Source organism: Bubalus bubalis, chromosome 4, assembly GCF_019923935.1.
Source record: "Bubalus bubalis isolate 160015118507 breed Murrah chromosome 4, NDDB_SH_1, whole genome shotgun sequence".
Classification (NCBI taxonomy): Eukaryota; Metazoa; Chordata; class Mammalia; order Artiodactyla; family Bovidae; genus Bubalus; species Bubalus bubalis.
Window position 1 is genome coordinate 129,687,924 of NC_059160.1, and position 22,756 is coordinate 129,710,679.

Below are 22,756 nucleotides of genomic sequence, written 5' to 3' on the forward strand. Positions count from 1 at the left end.
AATCTGCCTGCAATGCGAGAGACACAGATTTAGTCCCTGGACCAGGAAGATACCCTAGAGGAGGAAATGGCAACCCTCTCCAGTATTCTTGCCAGGATAATCTCATGGACAGAGGAGCCTGGCGGGCTATACAGTCCATGGGGTTGCAAAGAGTTGGACCCGACTGAGCACACATGCCCCTCTTTTGATTCTAAATACTTTAAAAATGGAATTGATTGGATGTTCTGAATCCAGTCAGTTGATTTTTTCCTCTCTTTATGGGGTGATGTGAATAAGTCTGTGTCTCAATGAAGGAAAACAAATTAGCCATATCTTAAGTGGTATTTTATTTTAATGAAGACAGTAAACGTATATTAATTCAGCTTATGAATGAGGAACCACTAAATGACTGCCAGAAGGTTATACTATAAATAAATACACACACATGCTATAAATAAGGGATACTCTAAAATGGTAGAATTATTGCTTCAGACATAAAATATTCCTTAGTTTTAGATATCTAACTATATATGCACTCTCTGTCTCTCAGATTATAAAATATCATTGATATTTTTGGAGGCAAGTAAGGAGGATAAAAAGCCAGCAGGGTGTTTAGGGAGGGCAGAACCATAGGTCTAGACAGTGCCCATGGTCAAGAGATGCCTAAGGTTAGCTTAAGTAGTAGAATGGATTTTATCTCCTAAAAGAGTCTTTTTGCTCTCTGCTTGGCTTTATATTTTGTGCTAGCTGCTGATAGCTCCAGTCTCACAAAAACAGGGGGAAAAGAGAAAGCAGAAAAAGAGAGCAAAGAATGAATCTTACCTGTGAATGCTAGTGGAAAAGATCACTTAACTTGGTTTCCGCAGATGTTTTAGGCATGGTAGCATTGCTTTAAGCTATGAGTGGAAAAAATTGCAAAACCTGAGAATTGTTTCCCCTCAATGTATTTTTTAAACATTGTTTGTTCTTTTCTTATTTCTCTTTGTCTTCTTCCTACTAGGAATTGAGCTGGATGAAGATAGGTCTCTGGATGGAAACAATGATTTAACTATTAGAGGACGCCTGCTGTCCTTGGTAGAAAAGGTGACATACCTGAAGAAGAAGCAAGCTGAAAAGCCAGTTGAGAGTGACTCCAAGAAGTCATGTAAGCTATAAAAGGGCACTGCCAAAATGACTCCACCACGGCATTTATTCATTGTTTGAACAAATATCATACTAGATGAACCAGTGAGAAAATTGAATTTGCAACTTGCAAGAATCAGATTGTTAAGTAGATCCCCATAGCCACCAGAAGTAGATAGCAGCATCAGACTGTATTTGCAGGAACAGATTGAGAGATGGCAGTTTTGTAAGGGTGGATGGGCTATCCCTACAGAAGTAAAGATTTAGGGGAACAGATGTACACCCATGGCTGATTCATGTCAATGTATGGCAAAAACCACTACAATATTATAAAGTAATTAACCTTGAATTAAGATAAATAAATTAAAAAAGGAATTGGATCAGAGTCTATCAAGAGAAAGTATAAAATGAGTAATTTAGCCTTCATATCTAAATATTTGCTGTTGACCTTCAAATATTCTTGCATCAAGTTAAATAAGCCTTTTCTTAAAGTTTAAATAGATACTGTCTGTAACTATATTTTGGTTTGGAAATATTTTCTAGAGCCTTATGCATTTCTGATTCATCCGCATCCTATTTAACTGAAAAGTCTTAGCTGATATCATAGCTGATACTCTGTGAAACCAGATAAAACGCACTGAGGCAACAGGTCTCTCAGACCTGCTCACTCATTCAGAAAAGGTTCATGAAGTAGGTCTGTGAGATCAGCTGATTTACTGTCTCACTTCTGAGACTCCATTCATTTAAGAGGCAGTGTCAGTTTATTAACAGCTTTTATGGAAAGAAAAAAACAAACTCATGCAAATTTTGTCTTTTTTCCCACTAACTTACAATGGAAGCTTTTATCCATATAATTACTTCTAAATTTATTTTTCAGTATCACAACCACATTTGAGTCAGGTCTTCCAAATCAGAGTTCAGAGTTTCTTATGAAGCATTTTTTGTTATTATCAGGTTCATGATTTTGAACTATTAACAATGACTACATGGTTTTGAGATATGTAGAAGTATATTGGCATTTTATCTAAATTTTATATTTGGTTAAAATTGGTGAAAAGTAAAGTGTATCTGACTCTTTGCAACCCTGTTTGGACTGTAGCCTGCCAGGCTTCTCTGTTCATGAAATTCTCCAGGCAAGAATGCTAGAGCAGGTAGCCATTTCCTTCTCCAGAGGATCTTCCCAACCCAGGGATCAAACCTGGGTTTCCTGCATTACGGGCAGGTTCTCAGATGGTAATCTGAGCTTTGTGTGTGTGTTTTTTCCTTTAATAAGGCATAGATTAAAACAGATTAGCAGTTTCTTTTGGAAATCAGCCAGTGTATTGATGATAGGAATTTAGTACCTATGTATGAATTAAGACTCTTGAGAGTCCCTTGGACAGTAAGGAGATCAAGCCAGTCAATCTTGAAGGAAATCAACCCTGAATATTCATTGGAAGGTTTGATGCTGAATCTGAAGCTTCAATACTCTGGCCACCTGATGTGAACAGAGACTCATTGGAAAAGACCCTGATCTGGGAAAGATTAAAGGCAGAAAGAGAAAAGGGCAACAGAGGATGAGATGGCTGGATGGCATCACCAATTCACTGGACATGATCTTGGGCAAACTCTGGGGATGGTGAGGGACAGAGAAACCTGGAATGCTGCAGCCTGTGAGGTTACGAAGAGTCAGACACGTCTTGGCGACTGAACAGCAACAACATGAGTCGTCACATCAACCCTACTTAGCTTTGATAATTTTACTATATATTTTAAGAGATTTGAAAGTTCTGTTGCTTTTAAATGTGTTGTTGCTGATCACACTGCAAGTAATCATCTATGTATGGGATAACTTTTCAACTTAGTACAGCTTTACAGTCAAATCCTTTGAAGACATTTTAAGTGACAATTAGGGATACAAATTGAAGTAGAAATGTAATTTTATGAGGTCACTACTACTAAGTACTTAAATGAGGATACAGTTGGATTAAAAAAGAAGCTCCTTGAATGACCATGACTGACCTTTATAAGGATCTATGATGTCAAATCTTTTGGGAGGAAATGAATGAAACAAAGAAAATAAAAGTAATAAGACAACCCATTGATTGCCCTAGGGATTGCCAATAGTAGTTCTGGAAAAGCTGCTATAATTTTGAAATAGGTTAAATGCCTTAGTTATAAGAATAATTTTTAAAGAAAGTTTGTATATTTTTATCCTTGCATACCTGTTAACTCATCTTTATTGACATACTGTCACTGATAATTGTTTAAAGAATATATTTTTTCAAAAAATTATTCCTTTTCAATTCTTGTACAAATATAGATGGCAGTTTGGGTTATATCCTGGTGGCTCAGATGGTAAAGTGTCTGCCTACAATGTGGGAGACCTGGGTTCGATCCCTGGGTGGGGAAGATCCCCTGGAGAAGGAAATGGCAACCCACTCCAGTACTCTTGCCTGAAAAATCCCGTGGACAGAGGAGCGTGGTAGGCTACAGTTCATGGCGTTGCAAAGAGTCAGACACAACTGAGCGACTTCACTTTCACTTTTGGGTTATCTGAAATATGCATTTGAAATGCCCATCTCATCTGCCTTATTATTTTCCTTTCTTAAGAAGTATCCATGATTACTTTGCAGCCACTCTTCAGCAGTTGATTTCTGAGACCATGGTCCGATGGGCTCAAGAGTCTGTTATTGAAGACCCTGAGTTGGTGAGGGCCATGTTTGTATTGCTCCATCGACAGTATGATGGCATTGGGGGTCTGGTACGGGCTCTGCCAAAGACCTACACTATAAATGGTGTTTCTGTGGAGGATACCATCAATCTGCTGGCATCTCTTGGTCAGATTCGTTCTCTGCTAAGTGTGAGAATGGGCAAAGAGGAAGAGAAACTTATGATTCGTGGATTAGGGTAAGTTATTTAACTATTGATATTATAACCTTTGACTTATAAATGTCTTCTTTCTAATTGTTTATCCCAGTAGTAATACAGTAGGCACTTTAGCATAAATATACCATTTAGAGTTTATGATCATGAGATTGTTAGTTTTCTAGAGATTATGTTTTAAAGCTAAATAGGAAAATTGCTCAGTAATAAAGCATGACTAATTTTACAACTAGATGTCAAGGTGGCTGTGGTACATAACAAATATCTTAGATTTGTTTTTTTATTAGTGTCTCGGTGATATCAAATCACATATAAAAATACAGATTAATAAAAACATTAAAATCCATAGGGGTACAGATATTACCAGCAGGAGATAATAAAGAAGTTTCTCCATGTCTCCTGAGAAAATAACAGGGGATAAAACAGCTATTCTGAAAATTCAACACCATAGGTTGTACTTTATGTAAATTTCAGGGTTAACATTTTCTTTATTGAATTATAGTTGATTTACAAAGTTGTCTCAGTTTCTGGTATACAACAAAGTGATTCAGATATATATATATATATATGTTCATACACACATACATACACACACTCAGATATGTCTATATATCTTCTATATATATAGATATGTTTTTGTTATCTTTTTCATGTTCTCTTCCTTTATGGTTTATCACAAGATATTAGAATATTGTTCCCTGTGCTATACAATTGGACCTTTTTGTTTATCCATCCTGTATGTAGCAATTGACATCTGCTTGCCCTAGACAGGATTGACATTTATGCCTCATGCATAGTCTAAGGATCCACTAGCTGAGAAAATACAAAACATAAAATTTGGCCTGAAGCTATGCTTTCTCAGTTCTCTGTGAACAGGAAAAGCCTCCATGCTACCAAAGATTAGCCTCCAGTCAGAAAGTGCCGAGCACCTAAGACAATAGTCCACCATCGGCAGGTCTGCAGATACAATGAAGAGTGGGGTTAGAACACCTCCCCTAAGAACTTCAACTCATAGAAAGCCAGAAAGAGAACACAAAGTTACTATATCTAAAATGTTTAAAAATGCTAAGAAACAAATGAAATCCTCAAAATGAGACACACACAAAGTCCATGAAAAATTGAAAAATATCCACAGAGAAGTTCTAGAAGTGAAAAATATAATAATTGGCATTAAGAGCAGTGATTAATAAAAGTATCAAAAGTGTAGATAAATAAAGCAGAAGAGAATTAATAAATAGAATCATAGATCTGAGGAGATTAGTAATGCAGTGCGGATGGAGAAGTTAAGAAACCTGGGGAATAGTATAAGAAGATCCTTAATATGCCAAGTAGGGTTTATGGAAAAGACAGAATAGATGAACTATAGCAGGAGAACTTGGAAGAGCTATTGGCTTGAGTTTTTCAGAACTGATGACAAACCTGAACTTACCTATTCCTAGAGTACAAATACGTCCACACCCACAGCTGGGTAGATTGTAGTGAAACTCCATAAAGCCAGTGATAAATAGAATATTTTGAAAGCAAATAGAAAAGCCCAGACATTTGAAACAACGTTTAGCATTCTCAACTGCAAAACCAGTGATCATAATTCAACAAAAGGTCACAAAGTTCTAACAGACCACAAAATAATAACCTTTTATTTAGAATGTGTTACTCAACTAAAATTTTATCATCATAAGCTTGTGCTTCATGTGGATTTGAATATTGGAGTTTATATTCCATATTCAAGAGTAAGGGCAAAACAGAAATGTCAGAATGTTTACTTATAGTCCCTCATTGAAAGGCCTTCTAAAGGCTGTAAGTATATAATGAAAAAGAAAATGGAATTCAGAAGAGTGGGAGGTAATCTGTTTCAGTGAGTATGTTACTGGCACATATATGCATATATGTAAGCATTCATTAACAAGCCTGCATGGTTTGGGAATCAGAAAATATGAGAAAGGCACTTCCCTGTGGTCCAGTGATTTAAGACTTCACCTTCTAGTGTGGAGAGTGTGGATTCAAGCCCTGGTTGGGGAGCTAATCCCACATGCCTCATGACCAAAATCTAAAACATAAAACAGAAGCAATATTGTAATAAATTCAATAAAGACTTAAAAATGGTCCACATCAAAAAAATCTTTAAAAAAGAAAATATAAGAGAATTAAAATAACCAGAGAAAAATAAAAGCTTAAATTAAGCTGTATGATATTCATAAGAAAGAAATACCTAAATGTAAAGATGTAAAAATCTGGAATGTAGAATGCTGAAAAGTGATGCAAAAGACAAATACTTAGGCCCCTCACTACCAAAAAAGCTAATTTGGTTCTATGAATAACAGATAAAAGAGATAATGATATCCAGTGACATAGGTAAAATAAAACACTAATAATGTGTGTGTGTGTTAGTCACTCAGTCGTGTTGTGTGACACTGTGGACTGTAGCCTGCCAAGCTTCTCTGTCCATGGAATGCCCCAGGGAAGGATACTGGAGTGGGTAGGCTTTCCCTTCTCCAGGAATCTCATGCATTGAAGCAGATTCTTTACCATCTACAAGTAATCAATAAATAGGATTAAAAAACCTTGGAGTTGGCTCTTTGAAAAACAACTAAGGAAACAGAATAACCGATGTTTTCTCTGGCTAAAAAATTTATTCTGAGGGGGGAAGAAAAAAACCAAAATATGGAAAGACACAAATTATATGATATTTATGTAAATTTTAAATTCAGAACATTATACTATATATTTCCTGGGGGCTATTAAATATTTGAAATCATAAACTGGAGAGGTTATATTCCAGAAATCCTTATAATGATTGCATACTAAAAATCAGTGTACTTTTGGGACAAAGAAGGAAAACAAAGAGACTGAAACAACATAAGCTAATTTTATGTTCTTTATTTATGACTGTCTGTGCATGAGCCTTTTTTGGGAATATTAGTGCTTAAATCTAACCTGAGGGAGCGTCTGGTGAGAAGTCTTCTTAATTAAATGAGAAAGGAAGCCTTCCAGGAAATGGAGAGCACTTTCTTCCTAAATGACCATGTAACAGTAAGAGGTACTATTAACATATACATCACTCAATAGGGATAAAACTCAAAATGATTATGAAACAAGATAAAATGCTACTTTTTTGTCAGATTAGAAAGATCCCAAAGTGACACATTTAATGAGTGACAACCTGCCTGCTGGTGGTAGAATTAAAGATCCATTTAATTTACCTTGAACTAAAAGCAAATGAGATTTTTCAATTAGATACCTTGCAAAGTTAGGTCATGTAAAAGGATTTGAATTAACAGGAGGACAAATCTCATGATTACATCTGTGGTTTGAGAGTTGAGGTTCTCTTGGCAAATATGCTGCTATCATTTGTGAAGGAAAGGACGTCTTTACCTTATTTGTCCTTGCATGAAATAGATCAGACCTATATTATCCCTGGGTTGCTTTCCAGGTGGCACAGTGGTAAAGAATCTGCCTACCAATGCAGGAGACACAAGAGACGCTGGTTCAATCCCTGGGTCAGGAAGATCTGGAGTAGGAAATGGCAACCCACTCCAGTATTCTTGGCTGGAAAATTCCATGTACAGAGGAGCCTGGTGGGCTACAGTCTGTGGGGCTGCAGAGTCGGACATGATTGAGCAGCTGAACACACACACAATTAGCCCTGGGCCCCCAAGTCATTTTTCTGAGTAGTGCTACCTAAAAGCTGTCTTCATAAGCACAACCTAAACAAAGTGATTAATAAATTAAAAGTGAAGAACTAAAACTAAAAGAAAATAATCATACCATTCCACTTTCTTGATATGGCCAGAATAGGACTAAATGAATAGATGAGTAACTCAGTTAAGGTAATCAGATTCAAAAGGAAAGCTTCAAGTTTCCTATCAGTTGTATGTTATTTTTTTGCTTTGATTCTGACAGAAAAATGTTTTATGGAAAAGACTCTTGCATGATTTGATATATGTAAAAGTTAACCGAGCTCTCTTTTGCTATGGTTGTTAAACATTAAGATCTTTAAAAATGCCTTTATATACATATTATAATAATAATATGTAATGCAATAATAATGAAATATTTGAGGTATCATTTCCTGCCATTTCTTTAAATTAAATGTCTCTTTTAATAAGTAGGATTACTTGTACCTGGACTTCAGTTTAGTTTGGTGTCTCTTGGGGAATACATCTCCTTTAAAAGAATTTCACAAGAATAATAAGATAAATGTAGCAGGAAATAACACTACTGTTCTTAAACGTACAAATCATGAATATAGTTCTAAAAACAGTGTATATGAAAAGGAGAGATACTTGTACAGCAATTATTTATATAGGAACTTTCAAAAGAATGTAAGAATAGCACTGCTTCATATTTCTGTACAAAATAAGGTTGAATTTGGATATCCATGGAATTAGGAATGATAAGTGTCCCAAACTCTATGTCATATAAATGATTATTTACTTACTTAGTACATTTCTTGGCAATTAAAAGAATAATTAATTGGTATAATATCTTTGGAAAACTTTCTGTATTTTTGAGGAAAGCCCAATTAGCCTTATTTACTTTTAAGGTTTGGTGATGATTTCTCTTACTTGTCCATACATGCCAGTAATTATTTCCAAAATACTTAGCATGATCTCAGATAAATTTTTGTTTACATTTTGCTGTAACTCTTTGCTTCGCTTATACTTGTGTTGTCCTTTCTAGGGATATCATGAACAATAAAGTGTTTTACCAGCATCCTAATCTCATGAGGGCACTTGGGATGCATGAGACAGTGATGGAGGTCATGGTGAATGTCCTTGGAGGTGGAGAGTCCAAGGTAAAGGAAACCCTTTAATTCTTGGGATGCCATTGACTACAACCTCCTAGAGTACATTCATTGTGTATTCTTGATGTGGATTTTGTAAATCCCCTTAGGACTGTTTTTTAAACAATCCCTTACAGATTGAGAGGCGGCTGTGCTTCCGCAGTCACCCCCACAGGATCCACAGGTGATTGGTTCCAGGACCTTACTGCAGATACCAAAATCCACATTCTCTGGTCCCTTAGGTTAAGTGCAGAGTATTTGTATAAAACCTATGCACATTCTCTCATTCTCTCATATCTGAATCATGTCTAGATCACTTATAATACCTAATATAAATGCTATCTAAATAGTTACTGGCACGTAGCAAACTCAGGTTTTGCTTTTTAAAACATTCTGTAATTTTTGCTGTTTGGTTGAATGTGCAGATGTGTAACCTGCAGATAAAGAGGTCTGACTGAAGTTTTTTTCTTTGATATTGATAATTTGCTTGAAAAAGTGAACATGTTAGTCACTTAGTTGTATCTGACTCTTTGTGATCCCATGGACTATAGCCCACCAGGCTTCTCTGTCCATGGAATTCTCCAGGCAAGAATACTGGAGTGGTTGCCATTCCCTTTCCCAGGGGATCTCCTGACTCAGGGTTCAGACCCAGGGATCGAACCCAGGTCTTCTGCATTGCAGGCAGATTCTTCACCATCTGAGTCACCAGGGAAGCCTGATAATTTGTCTAATGCCATGTAACTTGCTGTTTTATGTATTATTCTCATTTAGAAGATGTTTAGAAACTGTAACAGTTAATAGTATGCTAATTTTTATAAAATTAAATACATTTCCATCACATTCAAAGTCCATAACAAAAACATGCTATCCAGACCTAACTGTTTCCTTGATTCAGACTACAGTTGGTTCCACTGAATTCCTGAGTCCATATTTCTCATGTTCAGACTCTTGGTTAGGCAAACTTATAAAGATATTTATAAAATATTCTGTTTAATAGAACTTGGAGTCTTTGGGGATTATCCATGGTATACTAGAATAAGATCTAGATGTCAAGGGAGATATGTTTGCTGGGGCCTAGCAGGCAGACCTTCCAGGAAGGGTGTTCATCACAGGAGACAAGTCATGAGCCAGTCAGGGAAGATCTGAATTCCTGGAATCTTAATAATAATACAACAACAACGCTGATGATAAGAGCATCCTATTATGTGGTTCCAAATATTAAACTGGGTATTTTTCACAAAATGCCTCATTGAACTGTCCTTCCTTTGCCTAAAGTAAATATTGTTATCCATCTTATTCCAATTTTGCAGAACAAAATCTGTGAGATCGTTTAATTTTCCAAGGAAGCACAGCTAATAGTGGGCATCAAGAATCACAGTTGAGCCTGCCTGAATCCTAAAGTAGGCTCATGCTACCTTTAAGTATAGGGCTGTAGATTAATTCCATATCAAACCACTGACAATAGTTAGGTTTCCTATTAGGGCCAGGCTTGGTTTTTGGTAGCTCTAGGACTAGGTGAGCCCTCCTCTGGACGTTCAGAGGTCTTCAGTACCCGAGGCTTGGTAGACGTGGGCACACATGGATGCACAATCTGATTGAGACCTCAACTTCAGAACTCGCTATTAACAAAGATTCTTTACTTGCCCAGCTAACTAAATGCTCTTTATGTAGGAAATCACTTTTCCGAAGATGGTGGCCAACTGTTGCCGCTTTCTCTGTTACTTCTGTCGTATAAGTAGGCAGAATCAGAAAGCCATGTTTGATCATCTAAGTTATTTACTGGAAAACAGCAGTGTTGGTCTTGGTAAGTAAATGTATGACTTTCATTGCATCTTTAAGATAAAAGGGATATACAAACTGCATTTTAAAACTAAACTTTAAATTATTTTGGATCGGTACAGTGTGCATTATATTTAGAAATGAAATTCTATGTTTTTATATGGGACTCAGAGTTACAGCACAATTCAGATTTTGTTCCATCTTTGCTTTAATTAACAGCCTCACCAGCTATGAGAGGTTCAACACCACTGGATGTGGCAGCAGCCTCAGTGATGGATAATAATGAACTAGCTTTAGCTTTGCGGGAGCCAGATCTGGAAAAGGTAGGCACAATCTCTGCCTGCTGTGCTTGTGTGAGTTACAGTTGTTTATAGTTGTTTCTCAAGATATTTAGCTATAAATAGTTATAATTATATGTTGTTATAACTATAATATACTATGTATTATAAATATGTTACACTTAGTATATGTAATAGACTTCCCTGGTGGCTCAGACAGTAAAGAATCTGTTTGTGCTGCAGGAGACATGGGTTTGATTCCTGGGTTGGGAAGATTCCCTAGAGAAGGGAATAGCTCCCCACTCCAGTATTCTTGCCTGGAGAATTCCATGGACAGAGTAACCTGGTGGGCTAGAGTCCATGGAGTTGCAAAGAGTCAGACACGATTGAGTGACTAACACACTATATGTTATTATATTAATGCATACTATCATATGTAATATAATTTTAAGTTATAACAAACAATAAATTTAAGATATTTTCTCCAATCACATGCATTTTTCTTTGGAAAGAGAATCAGCTTTATATTCTTGGATGTTTATGTCCTTTCACAGTAATTTGCTGTCACTTTTACTTTATGCATTTTTACTTTCTTAAAAGGTTGTGTTAACATCTCATGTATATAATTTATATCACACAAGTTTGCATATTACACTGCAAGGTATTACTAGTATACTAAAGGCTGTGCACTCTAATTATAGTAAGCCATATGTATGTTTACCAAAATACGGATAAATTTCCCCCATATTTTAATTGCAGTTCCATTCTAAATAATCTACCTGAGCCTCCCCTGCAGCCAGAGTGAGTCTCTTGAAAGTTTCATGTTAATCTTCTGCCCAGAACCTTCTAGACTTTCTTTCTCACTTTGAGCAACGGTAAAAGGCATTTGAATAGTTCCTACCCTATCTGACTATCACGTATTGTCTTACTTCATTTCTTGCCACTCTCCAGTTCTTGTTGGTCCAGTCTTCTTGCTGTGACTGGAACTTGCCAGGTCTGTGCCTGCCCTAGGGCCTTGGTACTTGCTGTTCGCTCCATCTGTAGTATTCTTTTGCCAGATGTCCTCATGGCTCTTTTCCAGACATCCTTCTAGTCATTGCTCCAAAGTCACCCTTCTACTCTTCAATATCTGTGCTATAGTTTAAATATTTATGGTTTAAAATTATATTTAAAATCTATATGTATTTTTCAAAATCTACTTCTTTGTATAATGTCAGGCCAATGAGCACAGGGCTTTTTTTTTTCTCTGTCACTCTCTGCTTTTTTCCAGTCAGTGCATAGCTGTTGAAGGCATTAAAAAGTGGATTCTTCCTCAAATCCTTCTGATGTGCTAGTCAAGCATCATGCAGCTTTGCATCTCTGAATAACCTCTGGAAAATTTTTTCCCATATATAATCCGAAATATTTTAATCTCCACATGGATAAAATGGCTAGTAGTTTTTTTTTTTTTTTTTAAGTAGACAATGCTGAATGCTGAGTAGGCTTTGGAGCAACTGAAACACTTATCTATTGCTGTTGGGATGAAAAATGGTTAGTCAGTTGGAAAGCAGTTTGGCATTCTTTTTAATAAGTTAAATATTCACTTATCATAAATATATGTGTAGGCTTTCTGGTACTAGGTATTTACTCAATAGAAATATAAATGTATGTCTCTACAAAGATGTGTACATGAATATTGATAATGGTTTTACTCACCTGAGCCCAAAAATGTCCATCAGCTGGTAAAAAAAAAAAACAAAAAAACAAAAACAAAAACAACCTGGGGTATTTCCATAAGTAGCAAAATGCCATGATTAGGCTTTAAAAAGGAATGGATTGCCGACATGTATTCTAACATGAATGAATCTCAAAGTCATTATTCTGAGTGAAAGAAGCCAGACTCAGAAAGACCCATGTGTGACTGCATGTATCAGTGTTCTAGAACACGCAAACTAGTCTGTAGTGGCAGAACACAGGTGATCAAGACCTAGGCTTGTAGGGAGGGATGGACTGCAAAAAGCATAGGATCTGAGAAGCAATGGAAACACTCTGCATCTTGACTGTGGGTGTTCCTACAGATGGATAAATCTCTCAAAGCTCATTGAATTTATACTTTAAATAGATGAGTTTATTGTACATAAATTATACCTCAATGAGGATGATGTAAAATATTTTTAGCTGTCTTATATAAGACTGACTTCTCTTGTGACTGATCTGGATGTAGGTTTTTGGTGTTTTTTTTTTTTTTTTTGATAAGTTGCTTCTCTTACCATCTGCTTTAGGGATTACTTTTTAAAACTCGTTCTGTGATGAAATCTTATAGAGGATCAATATTCACATAAGATGGAATATTTTAAAAGACCAAGCTAACCAGAAATTTTAATGTGTTAAATTTAACAATATAGAAAGATAGGGAATGTTACCTCAAACTTTATAGATAGTAAACCCATGGCTCAGGACACTAAGCCATGATACATGGCTCATGATAGACGAAGTCCTAATGCAGGTCAGATTTGAACCTAAGGATATTTGACTCTAAGCTTCTCTAAGCTTAGATTTCTCTACTTCTCTAGGGTGTCCTCTCACACACACCCATCCCCCCATTAAACTGATACTTTAGTTTGGGAGTAATTAACTTCTTTAAAATATCATTATATCTCAGGTGGAACTTGCAATATCTCAGATGGATTCAGGTTTTACATTGAGCCAGAGATCATTAGGCATTTTTGAAGTTTATCAGTATTACAACTCTTGTGGGTAAAAGTCTCAGACGATATGAAATTTAGGGATATTTTTCTTCCATGAAGTTGCTTTGTAAACATTTTTACTGTGACAACACCTTGTTATGATTTATCAGTATTTCTTGATTTCTGTGGTTTTATTACAGGGAGTTCATGTAGATGGTCATGAGATTAAAATGAATGTGTTTTTGTAAGTGATTTTTAAACCATCTTTTGAGGATATGATTTACCATGTCTAGTGCAAGCATCTAAATGAGTTCTCACTCCGCAGGTGAAACTATGCTTATCCTCTTCTCTGTTTTAGGTGGTTCGATATTTGGCTGGTTGTGGACTGCAGAGTTGCCAGATGCTAGTGTCAAAGGGTTATCCAGACATTGGGTGGAATCCAGTTGAAGGAGAGAGATATCTTGACTTTCTCAGATTTGCTGTCTTCTGTAATGGTAGGATGAATCTCGCAGGGTCTTTTAAAAACATTATTTTAAAACTTAAAAAAAAAATAAAGGGTATAAAATAATGAGGCATCCCAGCATTTTCATGAAGGAAGTAAATAGTAATAAAGAAATTGACTATTTTGTAACCATTAAGTTTTTTCACAGTAATCATTTATTTTAAAATATTTCTTTTGATACATGCTAGGCTTTCATTATTAAATTAAAAATTTTAGGCACTTAGATTCTCGCTCTTTATATCATTAGACTCTAATAATAGCTACGATCTTCACTCCGTGTAACAAATTAACAAAAATAAATAGTTTCTGTCTCCATCATGCTTTTCTTTACTTTGAAAATGTTAAGTGAAAGAAAAGAGCTTTCCTGTGTTTTATGTATAGAACCCTAGTCATTTGGATTGGACTTTGACTCTGCTACTGCCTTATTTGATTTTAGTTATTTTTCTTCAAATGTAAATGAATTAGTATAACGTTATTTCCTCTGAACTTCCATGTAGTCAATGCTTGTTTCCTCCTTTTTCCCATTTGATCCTAGGGGAAAGTGTGGAGGAGAATGCAAATGTTGTGGTGAGATTGCTCATCCGGAGGCCTGAGTGTTTTGGTCCCGCCTTGAGGGGGGAAGGTGGGAATGGCCTGCTCGCAGCCATGGAAGAAGCCATAAAAATAGCCGAGGATCCCTCTAGAGATGGTCCCTCACCAACTACTGGATCCAGCAAAACCCCGTAGGTCAAATATACACACTCTTAAAATTCACTGATACTACTTGACTTTTGGAAAAGGCAGTGGCACCCCACTGCAGTACTCTTGCCTGGAAATCCCATGGGCGGAGGAGCCTGGTGGGCTGTGATCCGTGGGCAGGGAGTCGGACACGACTGAGTGACTTCACTTTCCCTTTTCACTTTCATGCATTGGAGAAGGAAATGGCAACCCACTCCAGCGTTCTTGCCTGGAGAATCCCAGGAACAGGGGAGCCTGGTGGGCTGCTGTCTATGTGGTTGCACAGAGTCGGACACGACTGAAGTGACTTAGCAGCAGCACTTGACTTTTAGTTTTACAAAATAAATTTTTGTTCTCTTAATTGTAGTTAATACTCCAGTACTCAGGATTTCTCCCCCTGAAAATCAAACGTGTTTTGGGAGAAGGGATGGAATTAGGGTGGAATAGGGTGAATGAATAAAGAGACATCAGGAATATTGTGTGGATTTAGTAAAAAGAAATTGAGATTGTAGAAGATGTATTTTGTGAATTTTTTTAAGGCTCTATGGCATAGTGAGTTATTACAAAAGATGACAGATGAACCTTTAAAGTTAGAGTTTACTGGGAGGATAGCTGGAATGAGTTTTCATGATAATTGTAAGTGAGAAAGAGGCCTTTAGCAAGAGAATGGGGACTTAATTAAACTGGTGTATTGGCAAAGTAAAGAAAAGGGGATGTTGTCATTTTGAGGAATAAAGGGCTTTGTTTAGGTCTTGGTGATGATAATGGAAGGCTGTGACTAACTTATATTTCTCCATAGTATATGTTGTTAACTCACTTCCAGCAATAAGTTTACCCAGGCATGTTGCCCCACCTTTTTTTGCCACATCACATGATATTTGGGATCCTAGTTCCCCAACTAGAGATGGAACCTGTCTCCCCTGCAGTTGGGAGTCTTCATGACTGGACCACCAGGGAAGTTCCAGCTTCCTATTCTTTTAATCTGTGGAGTTGAGTGTCCTGCTTGGGGGACATGTAACCACACTACTAACAATGTTGGTAGAGATATAACAGATAGGCTTAGTGAAGGAAAATTTCCAAGCAGAGAAGTTGTCCTGCAAATCCTGGTTTTCCCACTTAAAGTTCTGGGATAAGTGTTCCATTCACTCTAAGGCAAGTGTTTCAGGATGGGAGCACTCCAAAATCATGTTATGTATTTATCAGTTAGTTGTTGACCAACTAGGGATCTCTTAGTTTTTCTAAGTAGTAGAATGTACATCAAGAGCTTGCTGGTCAAGTGTCATGAGAGTGGGTGTACACTTGAGAGCTTTGAAGACAGCCTTGCAGGCCAGGAACAATATTGTCAAGAAGTCTTCCTGTCACTCTGCAGACAGTTAAGTCCAGCTGAGGCAGCTGTCTGCCAGGCCTCCAAAGGGAAGAATGAGATGATTTTCCATGGCCATCCAGATTTATCTCTCATCAATGAGATAATGAAATATTTATATTTTTCATATCATATTACTTGGGAGTGGGTGGTTGGACAGAATAAACAGAAAGGTAAGTAAATGAAATCACGTTTATGAAGTACTCTGGGAAAACCACTGTTCTGGGAGTCTTGTAGGACAGATCTTTATCACCCTTTCTCTAATTGTGTGTTGTATAGAAAATCAAATTTACCACTTCCATCCATCAGTTATTTTCTTTGTTAATATGCTGTTTGCCAGTAGAAGTAAGCAGAAACCATCAAATTAATAAGTCTACTTTTTCTTTTTGAAGGATGCTTAATATTAAAGTTCCCACACATGTGTTCTTGGGGATAGAATCTCAAATCATATCTTTAACCCATTTTTTTCTTTTAGAAATGATAAGCTGTTTATTAAACATATATGTGAAAACTGTCAGAGGAGGCAGAATTTATTACCATGCTGGTCCCTTTCGTTTGAGAAATATGTAATAAATCTGAAATGTTACTTTATTATCCTGTTTGCTTTTTTTGTTTCTTTTGAAAAATCCATGAAAGTGATACAGAAGAGGAAGAGGATGATACCATCCACATGGGAAATGCCATCATGACCTTTTATGCAGCTTTGATTGACCTGTTAGGACGTTGTGCTCCTGAAATGCATGTAAGTGTCTTGGAGTCCAGGAGCAAAAATCCTGGCTTATCTCTCTCTGTTAAGAGATCCATCACTGATGAAGAGCACAAAACATCCAAAACCAGTAATCTTCATGCTCCATTAAAAATAATAGCTGCAGCATAATTGCTGAACAAGTGTTTGTTTAGTTGGAAATACCTTGGTTATAAAAATTAGTAATGAGATTTCAGTATGATTCATTAATAGAATAGTCAGTTTCTAATGTATCTCTAAAACTCATATAAGACTTCCCACACTCTAAGAGGGAAAGAGCATATTTTTTCCTATATAATGTCCTTTCCTGTTTTACTGTATGTATAAAGCACCGCTCTGCTCAAGAATTATTTCCTTGCTATATAGTATTTAGTCCTTTTGAAGGAGCTGCTATGAGCTGACCACCTTTTTAAGGGAAAGTGGGAATAAGAGCAGGTTAGGGGAAAGGAAAGAGGTATTGATTAGTGTTTTCATAAACTCTCTGACCAAAATGTAATTGAAGTTTGTGGAATGATTCTCTGTGATACATTCTGATATTTTATACGTTTTTCTGTTTTTCCGCATTGTATTAATTTAAAAAATGCTAGCCAGGGTCCATGAAATTAGCTTCATGATCTGTTGATGAGTGGGAAACAACCAGAGTTTGTAACAGATGGACCAGTACTATGGAGGAAGGTAGATATACTTCTAACTGCTCTGAGCATGAAGCCAGAGTGCCTGTTAAATCACCTTTCTCCCTACCCTTCAAATGTTTGGTTTCAGGCAGGCTTTGTTTGTTTCTGTCTTTTTCCTCTCACACCCAGAAGTTAAAACGTTCTTGCTTCTGGATGTAATCTTTTGTTGTGAATAGAGAGGAATCGCAGGGTGAAGAAATATTAGAATGTTGGGAAACCTGGAGTCTGATTTTTTGTACGAACTTGGCGCCAGTGAGTTTTTCATTATAGTAAATTGGACCTGATTGTTAAAAAATTGTGTGTTGGGAGTGATTTCAGACAAAAACTTTTATGCTGACAATATGTGTTCTTTCCCTATTAAAATAGATGATCAAAGGAATCACAAGAGAAATAATGCTAGTAAATAGAAGATTTTTATTCTACAATATTAAAGGGAAGAAAAACTAAATGACTTAATAAGGAGCTAATCTTGGCATTTCTAAAATCTATTCATCTTCAGCAACCATTAATTGAGGGGTCTCCTAGGTGTTAGAAATTGTGCTGTGTTTCATACCCTACAGTGAAGGAACAAATGACTCCCTGGCTCTGGAAGTGTCCAGTCTGTTTCAGAGACTGGCTGAGACCTGTAACCATGGCAGATCAACATTCTTCATAGGTATTTTATTAGCCAGTGGAGGTCTAACACAGTGGTCCCCAACCTTTTTGACACCAGGGATGGGTTTCGTGGAAGACAGTTTCTCCATGGATTGGGGGAAGAGAGGGATGGTTCGGGAATGATTCAGGTTCATTGTGTTTATAGTACACTTTATTTCTATTATTATTGCATTGATATATAAGGAAATAATTATACAACTCACCATAATGCAGAACCAGTGGGAGCCTTGATCTTGTTCTCCTGCAGCTAGACAGTCCCATCCTGGGGACTGTCTCCCATCTCCCTGGGGTCTGGGAGACAGTGACACCTGAAGTGAGTAATGAGGAGCAAGTGTAAATACAGATGAAATTTCGCTGGCTTGCCCCTCTTCTCACCTCCTGCCATGCAGCTCGGTTTCTAACAGACCAGTAGAAGATTGGGGACCCCAGGTCTAACAGACCTGCTAGCATCCATGTTCATCATTTTCCCCCATTATAAACCCATTCCTGGAAGAAATCAGTGTAGACTATAGGTACAGATACAGTTACATTTTCATCACAAAACAAGGAAGAGACTAAAGAAGTCATAAATATAAGTATGTGTTCAGAGCCTAGAGATAATAATTTTTCCCTTTGTATGATTGCTCATTTTATGGATAGATATGTTATGTAACTTTGGGGGGTAAGCATTCATTGACTTATCAGGCTTAAAATATTGGGTTGGCCAAAAAGTTTATTTGGGTTTTTTTGTAAGATGGTATGGAAAAATCCAAGTGAACTTTTTGGCTAATCCAGTATTTTAATACCCCAAAGAGGATAAAATCTATTGTTCTAATGGATGTACCTGTTGGCCTAGACTGCAACATATGACTCGTGGTGTTGAAGTCAGTGAGACTGGTGTGGGCAAGTAAATATCTGTCTGTAAGCCTGAAGTGGCAATTTCTGAGAGAGGTTCAACTTAATTATTTATTTTTAATTAAATTTTTAAATTTAAAGTATAATTACTTTACTGTATTATATTAGTTTCACATGTGCAATATAGTAATTCAAGATTGTTACAGGTTACACTCTAAAGTTATTAGAAAATACTGGCTACATTATCTGTGCTATATAATATATCCTTGTATCTTATTTATTTTCTATATAACAATTTTATCTCTTAATTCCCTCATGCTCTCTTGCCCCTCCACCCTTCTCTCTTCCCATTGGTATCCACTGGTTTTTTTTCTCTATAAGTGTGGTCTCTTTCTGTTTTTGTTACATTTGTTCATTTGTGTTTTTTTTTTTAGATTCCACATACAATGATAGCATACAGTATTTGTATTTCTCTGTCTAACTCATTTCACTAAGGATAATACACTCTAGAGTATCCTGGGTATATATAATATATAATAATAATAATACAATAATATATCTTATTATATGTTATATATATACTACAGTTTTATCCATTCATCTGTGGATGGACACTTAGGTTGCTTCTGTATCTATGCAATTATAAATATTGCTGCTATAAACATTTGGGTACATATATCTCTTCAAATTAGTGTTTTTTTCTTTGGATATATACCCAGGAGTGAAATTGCTGGATCATAGAGTGGTTCTATTATGGAGGAGATCTAATTGTGTGTAATTAACAGGAAATTATTTCAGACTTAGATTCCCATTCTTTCACTTTTTCAGATACAATTAGAACATTCATTTCACACAATATTCTTCATTCCTTTGTTTTTCTGCCTGTAGTTGATTCATGCTGCCAAAGGAGAAGCCATCAGAATCAGGTCTATTTTGAGATCTCTGATTCCACTGGGAGATTTGGTGGGAGTGATCAGCATCGCTTTTCAGATGCCCACAATAGCCAAAGGTAAGGCAGTCTTCCATTCTTTGTAATTCAGTAGGGCACTGGATGATGTGATGGTGCCTCAGATGGTAAAGAATCCGTCTGCAGTGCAGGATACCTGGGTCCAGTCCCTGGGTTGGGAAGATCCCTGGAAGAGAGCATGGCAACCCACTCCCATATTCCTGCCTGGAGAATCCCCATGGACAGAGGAGCCTGGCAGGCTACAGTCCATGGCATCAGAAAGAGTCAGACATGATGAGTGACAGAGTACAGGGCATTGGATGATGTGTTGTTTTCAATAATGTCATTAGTACTCGCAGTTTCTTTCCTTGCAGCGTAGTACAATTACATAAGTTTCTTTTAAAAAATGAACCACAAAGTACATTATTCTATAAAATATTTTCTGTAGTCCTTGTTTTTAAACAGCTATGTTTCCAATGGGATTTTATTCTTTTTCATGTGACATTGCAGTTTCCAGAGAAGAGGAAATAGACACCTCAACTGTCTAATATTTCTCCTGGAGCTCTTTGGTCCTCCATTCTTTACTGTCTTTCTTGACAGCAATACTTTAATTCACTCTTTTTGATCGTTTTCATGGACATTTTCTTTCTGTTTTTTTAAAGATTTTTTTTTTGATGTGGACCAATTTTAAAGTCTTTATTAAACTTGTTACAATATTGCTTCTGTTGTTTATGTTTTGGGTTTTTGGCGGTAAGACATGCCATTTTTGGTTTAGAAGCTGCTTAGGCAATGGCAACCCACTGCAGTACTCTTGCCTGGAAAATCCCATGGGCCGAACAGCCTGGTAGGCTGCCATCTATGGGGTCGCTAAGAGTCGGACACGACTGAGCGACTTCACTTTCACTTTTCACTTTCATGCCTTGGAGAAGAAAATGGCAACCCACTCCAGTAATCTTGCCTGGAGAATCCCAGGGGCAGGGGCACCTGGTGGGCTGCCATCCATGGAGTCGCACAGAGTGGGACACGACTGAAGCGACTTAGCAGCAGCAGCAGCAGCAGCATGATTAGTTTACAGCATTAATTCAAAAGCATAGAAAATAAAATCAACAGACTCTGCATATAAATACCCGAGAGCTATGGCTCCTCATGCCCCTGCCCGGGTCTAAGGAGAGGATGGGAGCGGGCAGCACAGAAGGGATGGAGTGAGGGGGTAGATAATAAAGTCCCAGTCCTCTCTCACACTGAGCCTCTGTCATGCCCCAGACTACCGCACAAATGGCACATGGTCTGGGCCCAAGGCCTAATTCCCTGTTGGTATTATAATTCACTCTGCCTAATATAAAAAGGTATTAGCAGTTACTGAAGGCACCTAAAAGATATGTTAGATCCAAATTATACTTCATTTTCCCTTATTCCAACTGGAGTTTTGTTAACTTCTAAAGACTTTATCGGATATTGTTACGTATGTCATTTAAAAACAGTGTTTATGTGTTTATTTGACTGGGTCAGGTCTTGGTTGCAGGGTGCATGATCGTTGTTGCGTCATGTGGGATCTTTCGTTGCGGTGCAGGGACTATCTAGTTGTGGCACGTGGGCTCAATAGTTGTGATGTGCAGGCCTAGTTGCTCCACTAGGGACCCTAGTTCCTGGACCAGGAATTGAACCCACGTCCACTGTGTTGCATGGCAGATTCACAACTACTAGACCACCAGAGAAGTCCCATTTATACATTGTTTTTATAGCCAACCAGTCCATCCTAAAGGAAATCAGTCCTGGATATTCATTGGAAGGACTGATGTTGAAGATGAAACTCCAGTACATTGGCCACCTATCGGGAGGAACAGACTCATTGGAAAAGACTCTGATGCTGGGAAAGATTGAAGGCAGGAGGAGAAGGGGATGACAGAGGATGAGATGGTTGGATGGCATCACCGACTCAATGGACATGGGTTTGGGTAGACTCCGGGAGTTGGTGATGGACAGGGAGGCCAGGTGTGCTGCAGTCCATGGGGTCGCAAAGAGCTGGACACGACTAGTGACTGAACTGAACAGAACTGATGAATTTAGACCGAAAATTTGATTAGTTAGGAAGTACATGTGATGGCCCTTTTCTTTCATGAATTATGCCCAGGGAAAATAAGCTGTTAATAACTCAAATCTACAATGAGGAGACGGCTGTGTAATGGAAGATGCGTATCCTACCTGCCAATTATATGATTGTTAGGAAGTGAAGTTTCATGTGTAACCTTACTCACTCACATCTCCAGGTGACAGAAAAGTCATACCAACTGAATACTCATTCTAATTTTAAGGAAAGCTGGACCTTAAAGATTGTGCCCTAGCTTTTTGTCTTCCCCACTTTCAGTTCAGTCACTCAGTTGTGTCCGATTCTTTGAGACCCCACGGACTGTGGCACACCAGGCTTCCCTGTCCATCACCAAATCTCGGAGTTTCTCAAACTCATGTCCATTGAATTGATGATGCCATCCAACCATCTCATCCTCTCTCGTCCCCTTCTCCTCTCACCTTCAGTCTTTCCCAGCATCAGGGTCTTTTCCAATGAGTCAGTTCTTCTCATCAGGTGGCCAAAGTGTTGGAGTTTCAGCTTCAGCATCAGTCCTTCCAATGAATCCTTTAGGATGGACTGATTGGATCTCCTTGCAGTTGAAGAGACTCGCAAGAGTTTTCTCCATCACCACAGTTCAAAAGAATCAAAGCTTCGGAACTCAGCTTTCTTTATAGTTCTCACATCCATACATGACTACTGGAAAAACCAAAGCTTTGACTACACGGAAATTTGTTGGTGAAGTAATGTCTCTGCTTTTTAATATGCTCTCTAGGTTGGTCAT

General features: G+C 37.4%; 1 protein-coding gene across 1 annotated transcript in view; it reads left to right on the plus strand.

Moving 5' to 3' along the window:
* RYR2 (ryanodine receptor 2) overlaps positions 1-22,756 on the plus strand; it is an 829,832-nt gene that overhangs the window by 581,695 nt on the left and 225,381 nt on the right. Inside the window, exons 40-48 of the mRNA XM_045165522.1 lie at positions 980-1,123; positions 3,717-3,990; positions 8,647-8,761; positions 10,421-10,553; positions 10,748-10,851; positions 13,831-13,966; positions 14,510-14,696; positions 16,691-16,796; positions 19,850-19,970. Coding sequence (XP_045021457.1) covers positions 980-1,123; positions 3,717-3,990; positions 8,647-8,761; positions 10,421-10,553; positions 10,748-10,851; positions 13,831-13,966; positions 14,510-14,696; positions 16,691-16,796; positions 19,850-19,970 — 1,320 coding nt within the window. The remainder of the gene's footprint in view (positions 1-979; positions 1,124-3,716; positions 3,991-8,646; positions 8,762-10,420; positions 10,554-10,747; positions 10,852-13,830; positions 13,967-14,509; positions 14,697-16,690; positions 16,797-19,849; positions 19,971-22,756) is intronic.